General features: G+C 43.1%; 1 protein-coding gene across 3 annotated transcripts in view; it reads right to left on the reverse strand.

The window, feature by feature from the left end:
- Nucleotides 1-6,633, reverse strand: part of AKAP12 (A-kinase anchoring protein 12) — a 121,078-nt gene extending 114,445 nt beyond the window's left edge. For all 3 annotated transcript variants that reach the window (XM_083176160.1, XM_083176158.1, XM_083176157.1), the window contains exon 1: nt 6,129-6,633. In XM_083176160.1, the coding sequence (XP_083032286.1) occupies nt 6,129-6,260 (132 nt within the window). In that variant the 5' untranslated portion in view covers nt 6,261-6,633. The remainder of the gene's footprint in view (nt 1-6,128) is intronic.
- Between the last annotated feature and the right edge of the window lie 244 nt (nt 6,634-6,877).

The raw sequence follows: 6,877 nt of genomic DNA on the forward strand, positions 1-6,877 counted from the left end.
GGCGGGTAGCTGACGTCAACAGATGTCAGCTGCCCGCTCTCTTCCTGTACAGGGAGTATGCAAAGCTAAGGCACCAGAGAGTGTCTTAGCTTTGCGTGCACCTTCCAAATCATTCGATGGTCGGCGACCATCAAATGATTTTGCCCCTGCACCCAAGTCTGCGAATCGATGTTTATGCAAAACATCCATTGCAGCCATGCTGGGAAATTCACCGAGCGAGGGAGAGCTGGCGGCTGTGCAAGTGGCGGGCGGCACTTCATCCACAGGCAATGCTGCTAAATTTTCAGCATTGCGTGTGGATCAGAATAAGGCCCTCTATTTGCACAATTATAAGGTAAGGTATATAGAATATCCACTGCTCGGTTATATGCGCCATCTCTGCCGACCATTTCTTCCTAGATTTGCTACACCAAAGAGTGGGTGTTTTTGATCTTTTTCTGGTCAACAGAGGGCTGCTAATAACATTACAGCTAGAATTGTGCGCACAGATACCACCAATTCCCTTTTACAATTATAAGGTGCCATGATTAAACAATCATTTAAGATGTAACTAGTTACCACCCCGTCAAAATAACAACATAATAGTAATATCAGTGCTTGAATTGAATTCCCCCCATAGAGGTGAGGGGCAATGTTAGCCTTTTGTTATATAGGATAATTATATCGTTTAAGTAAAATTCTGGCGATGATAGTGGTATTTTCCAGCATTCATGGTGTCCATGGAATGCGCATTCCTGTTTGTTAGCAATAGGATTTTCCATATTGAATCACATTATTTTATAAACATGGGGCCCCATAGGAAAAAAATAGAGAGGCAGTTAATGAGAATGATACAGTTGTGTGATTGTCACTGCTACATCTGATTCAGGCAGCAATCACATGGACCATTCCAAATTGCACCGTTTAGACACACTTATATTAGTAGCAGTATTCATTCAGTAAATTTGTTCATTAAAGTAGCCATGTTTTTTCATGTGTGGAATCTACACACTCTACAACTCATGTTGTTTACTTGGAAAAGCTAATATGCTAACACTAAGGGCAGCATTTAATGCTCCCGATTCACGGGGTTTTTTTTTCGGCGAATCTGGTTGTTTTCACTCCTTGCGGTGAATCTTTTTCACTGAAAATCTGATTCACTCTATTCAATGTTCACTGTTCGCCGATGGTGAACAGTGAATGCCGGCCAGTTCTCCGTTTCATGCCCGCTGAAATATCAGACACACAAAAGTGTATTGTTTTGTCTCCAACACTGACATATTGAACAATCAGGTACTGTAAGTAGTGCTACAAAGGAATGTAACCTACAATCGTCTAGTAAGGTAATTAAGACCATACCAGTCCTTATGTTTGGAAACGATTCAATAACTATTTTGATTAAATAAACAGAATAAATAACTTCAATAAGGATGGAATTATCTAATGCATTACAAGTAGAATTGATTGAAAAAGTAAAAGAAATGGATCTATCCAATTCCAATGAACTGTGTTTTTGTCCTGGAGCCGTGGGGAGTGGCTTATATTGTACCTAGGGGCAGCGAGACTCCTAAATTCCCCTATGACTGCTACCCAACTCTTTGTTTTGTACTATCAATGTTTTAGGGTTTCAGATCACCTCTTCTTTTTTTTTAGACTTCTAATTCACAGAGAATGGCCCTCTTACCACTGTGTCTCTCTTTTATCTGTCTTTTATTTACCAGACTTGTTTTGTGTTGTTTCCCAGTCCTAAAGTGCTGCAGATTATGCTGTTTGTATCATGTAAATGATCAGTGTGTAAAGGCTTTTTGACTCACATTATTTTTTTTGTGAGTGCTTCATGCATGTTTCACTATACTGACACCCGAATTCCAACTTCCACCCGGAGGTGTGCGCTGAAAATCAATTAGGATACAGTCACCAGAATCCCAACTACCTGTATGCCGAACATAAGTATACGGGGTGGGTTAGGGTTAGGCTGGGGAAGGGGGCGAGGTGGGGGTAGGTTTAGGCACTGCATAGGGTCAGGCTGCATAGGGGAGGAGAAGGTTAGGATTAGGCTGCAGAGAGAGCGGGTAAAAACGGAGTTATGTTAATGAGGGCGGGTTAGGTTTAGCAGTGCCGCAACTAGGGTGTGGGTTAGGGGGTCGCATGCCCTGGGTGCTGCATGTGATACCCATACATGCCCGCGGGGCGGCCATCCCTGTGGGCGGCGTTTAGTCCACGCGCAACGCTGTAGCCTCCCTCCCTCCCCAGCCCAGCACAAGTTGCTATTTGCTGGGCTGTGGAGTTGGGGGAGGTTTCTGCCGCTGCTGCTGCTGATCATCTGCCCTCCAGGTCCAAAACTGAATAACAGTGTTTCAGCCCCATGCACACCAGATGATATACTATGCGAGCAACATCGATAACCATATTAGTGGAGCTTCTGACAAACGATATTTCACATACAGTCAATGAGGACTATGTCATCAACGTTCATGCATTAAAGACATTGTTCAATGTCTTTAACTCTTGAACGTTGATGACATAGTCCTCATTGACCAGCATGTACCAATGACAATAAACATCATTTCCCCATCTAATACTGACGGTGACAGGTCCAGGGAGGAGATAGATTTGAGTATCATTACCGTATAGATGATACTGATATCCAAAAGAGTTGATTAGTTTCCCAAGAGAGGAGGTATAGATTGAGAAAAGCAGAGGACCTAAGACCGAGCCTTGTGGTACTCCAACGGACAGAGGTAGTGAGGAGGAGCTAGAATCTGAGAAACGAACACTGAAAAAGCGATTAGATAGGAAGTAAGAGAACCAAGAAAGGGCTGTGTTCTGAAGACCTAGGGATTGTAGTGTTTGTATGAGAAGAGAGTGGTCGACAGTATCAAAGGCAGCTGAGAGATCTAGAAGAATAAGAAGTGAGAAATGGCCTTTAGAGTTAGCAGTGGCAGATCATTGACCACTTTAGTCAGTCCTGTCTCTGGAGTGTTGAGCAAATTGCTCTGTCACTGCTTTGGAGTAGATAAAACAAACTGAGTAGTAACAAATTGACATAAAGGTAGGAGGGCCCTGCTCGCAAGCTTACAATCAGGAGACATAATGTTAATCCTGGTCAGGTCAGCAGATAATACATATTCCATATTACAAATTCCACCATTTATTATTATTATTTGATTTGTTTATTTACATAGCGACATCATATTATGCAGCGCTTTCCAGATCATTTAATCATCACTACTGGCAGATGCTATTTAAATCATAGAGATCTAAAAATCTGGCGGATAGCTGTGAGAGTTTACTCACTGATATATTTTACTTAGAGAACAGCTGCGGAAAGTGATCTAAAGTTCTCCAGCACACAGGGGCCACATCAATGTATGGTCCTTGGTTCCAGGTGTTCTCTGGACCTTGGCCTCACAATGGAAGAGTGTAAGTAGTGTTTTGTCCCTGCGGCTCCCTGGCCATTCTGTATAGCTCTGCTGTTGTCAGTACTGTTGCTGAATCTACTTCGCAGGAATATGGAAATAGGAACACGTACTGCAGACCTAGCACTAAAGCACATGTTTGCATCTTATTAACACTTCTCACAAGGAAGCAGACACATCCCAACAGATACTGGACAGAATATTTTAGTGAAGTTGGTTTAGGTACTTATTGCTCATTTCTCAGTATACCCTGTGTTAATGGTCAGTGCAGGGCCGGATTATAATGGAGGCACAAGGGGTCAGTGCCCCTGGGCCCCCCTCTAGTTAGGGGCCCCCTGTGGTTGGCATGTATTTAAAAAAAAAAAATTGATTTGTTTTGTATTTTTTGTTTTTAGCTAAAGGTTTTGTCCATGGGTGGGGTAGTGCTGCAGCTTCACCTATCTGCCAATGTGACAATGATTTATGGTGCTGAACATCGGGAGCCAAGGCACACTGATTGCACAAGTGTGCAGTGCATTTCTGGGACTTGACTAAGTCCCCTGACACTTTGCACCAGAGGACAGAGGCTGAGAAGTTTGTGCTGAGCTCTGATTGGTGGAGCTCATTACATGCTTCTCAGGTCCATGGAGAACAGCAGCAGCAGCTTAGTCATGGGAGGGTTTTTAATCAGAGGCAGCAATAGGACTGTGAGGTCTCCTCCAGAGTAAGGGGCAGAGGGACAAACACAGGCTTTTCATGTGGTGTGTGTGTGTGTGTGTGTGTGTGTATATGTATATATATATATATATATATATATCCCCTGCAGTTAACCATTAACCAAGTTTACTCTGTGTTTTGACAGTATAATTTTCTCCCATGCAGTGTGCGGCCAGTAATGACAAGTGCAAGGGGGCCCCCCGGTCTAAAGTACCCCGGGCCCCCCAAAGGCTTAATCTGGCACTGGGTCAGTGTGTTTTACTTCCTGCAGGTAAATGGCCTGTGATCAATATAGATATGGAAATAGCACTAATAAAGCAGAGGCAGGCTCCACCACCCCCTACACCATCCATTAACCTCTGCTCACAGGCACTCATTACTATGCTGGCACTCTCAGCATGCTTGCTCAGCATCCATCCGTTACCTCACAGATTCACCACTCATTTTACAGCCAATTCCTTCAGGGCCAAGAGAAACAACTTTGTAAAACCCCCCTCTGTATTCCAATTAGTCTTTATCCTCATTATGGGAAAAGGGAAAATCACTTCTAGCCACTCAAATATGTACAGAACGGAGCGAGCTATGAGAAGGGTGTGGGAAAAGGAGGAGGAGAGGAAAACGTGACCCAGGAACACACAGACGCCAGGCATCACCGCAGTACGGACGGCACAGGGGATGAGTGAGCAGTTTTCCCATCCTATCAGTGGATTTACTCATATCGTGCAGACTGGAATCTGCTGGGTACCAGTCCCTCGCAGAAAGCCTAACACAAGCAGCATCAGGGAGTGGAGCTTTTTTCTATAGCCGGTCCCTTAACCTTTACACTGCCAGTAGGACTTTGAGAGCTGTGGTTATAAAAAAAAATGTACCACACACGTTCATGCTAACAGTGTAAGTGCAAATACTATCATTATCAATACTGATACATTTCTTTTTACAATAAATAACTTTTTGATGTCTATTTGAACAATACCCCATTTAGTGTATTATGTGTTTAAGTTCATGTAGCCAAAATGATGATTATTCCACAATTTAAATGATAGTTTATTTTTTAATACCAGCTTATCGTGTATTCACACAGTACTGAACAATGAGATGCTACTGATAAAGATACAAACCCCAGTGTCATTGTGTGCAGCTAGAATGAGCCCCGACATTGGGAAATTGGATGATCTAACATCCACGTGTTTTAACCTTGAGGGTGTGGAAAAGAATACCCAGGAGGAACTGCGTGCTGGCAGACAGCAGATACTCAGTGCTGCATGCTGGATCCGCAAGCTGGACACACCAGACAGCAGTAAAATCCATTTTACAAGGGATTTAGCAATCTATGCAGGATCTTTCTCAGAAAGCCATCCCTTTATTAGATGGCAGCCTCCTGCCGTAGATTAGGTTAATGTGATTACCAGTTTTATGACTGCAGATCCTATCATTACGCAGTTGGCACAGTAAAAGATCCCATTGACAGACGATATATATGGAATAACATACCACCCCCTATTAACTGTAGTGTTTTGCTTTGATAACATCTCAGGAATGTAAAAAATGCACAAAAAATTATTTTAAGTTATACTGTTTTGTCTTGCTCCCACGTCCTGCTCTGATTTAGATATAGGACTTTTTGCATCTTTGTGGGTACACAATAATCATTTCAAACCAATACTTTCCTTCTATCGGATCACTAAACTATTTGCATACGGTCTCCAGTCAGCCTGCCTGACAGCATTACTGTGATACCCATCCATCATCCAGGACTAAAGTTACTAAACTCTAAACAAACCATTGTATATGTTTTATCCTGTACTGTAATATAGCGTTGTCACCATGGCATAGAAGTGTTAATGCACCAGTTTTTGTTCCAGTTAGTACGTGCAGGGTAGACTGCCAGGAAGTCATTTTCAGGTGTGGCAGATACCATGAGTGCCCACTCTGGGAACTACTTACCACTCAGTTGGTCTGTACTGCAGTGAGTGGAACTATATTGTACATAACAAAGCTGGATACTATTGTAATGAAGCATATCTGACAGCTTACCTTGGCATCTCCTTCGATGTCTGCTTCAACCTCTTGCCCATCCAGCTCCTGCTGCCCCAGATCATTGCTTTCCTCAACTTGTTCTTCGTTGGGCTTTTCAGCGACCTGCTCTGTAGAAGTCCCAGCTCCCATCCTGTGATCCTTCTTCTTTGCGCTTTGTGACCTGCGTTCCTCTTTAGGTTGACAGCAAATAGGACTCTCCTGAGAGCGGATCTACCTGAAAAGGTGTATGGAGGCTTTTATTACCTCAGAGATTGAATTTCAATTTTCTATTATTCCCTTGCCAACTATAGCAGATGTATGTGTGTATATGTCTGCAGGCTATAATGGTTAAGGTTCTTATCCAGTAACAGATCTTGGAAACCGTCCTTCTCAAGACAAGTTGTAAAATGCAAATGCTTTCTAAGCAGTGCAGCTTGAAGCCAACTATCTTACACACTCGTGTGTGGATTTTTTTCTTCCTTCAGATGACAGCCTCTCCTTCCATCCCTCTCTAGTCTTCCCCTCCTTCTCTCTTTCTCCATCACATGAGTCTAGCATCAGACACGCCTTGCAGTATCAACACAGGCACATTAAAAGCAATGGGGACAGGGGCAGAGGGAGGAGTACTGGCACTGTCCCAATCAGAATGTCTTCATATATACAAGAACACAGAGGGAGCAGAAAGGAGAGAACATGTGCCAGTGTTCGGTACATGTGATCTACTGGACAGAAAATGATGGATTCACCACAATTATTGAATTCTAAGT

This window comes from Crinia signifera, chromosome 3 (genome assembly GCF_055691185.1).
Source record: "Crinia signifera chromosome 3, ASM5569118v1, whole genome shotgun sequence".
NCBI lineage: Eukaryota > Metazoa > Chordata > Amphibia > Anura > Myobatrachidae > Crinia > Crinia signifera.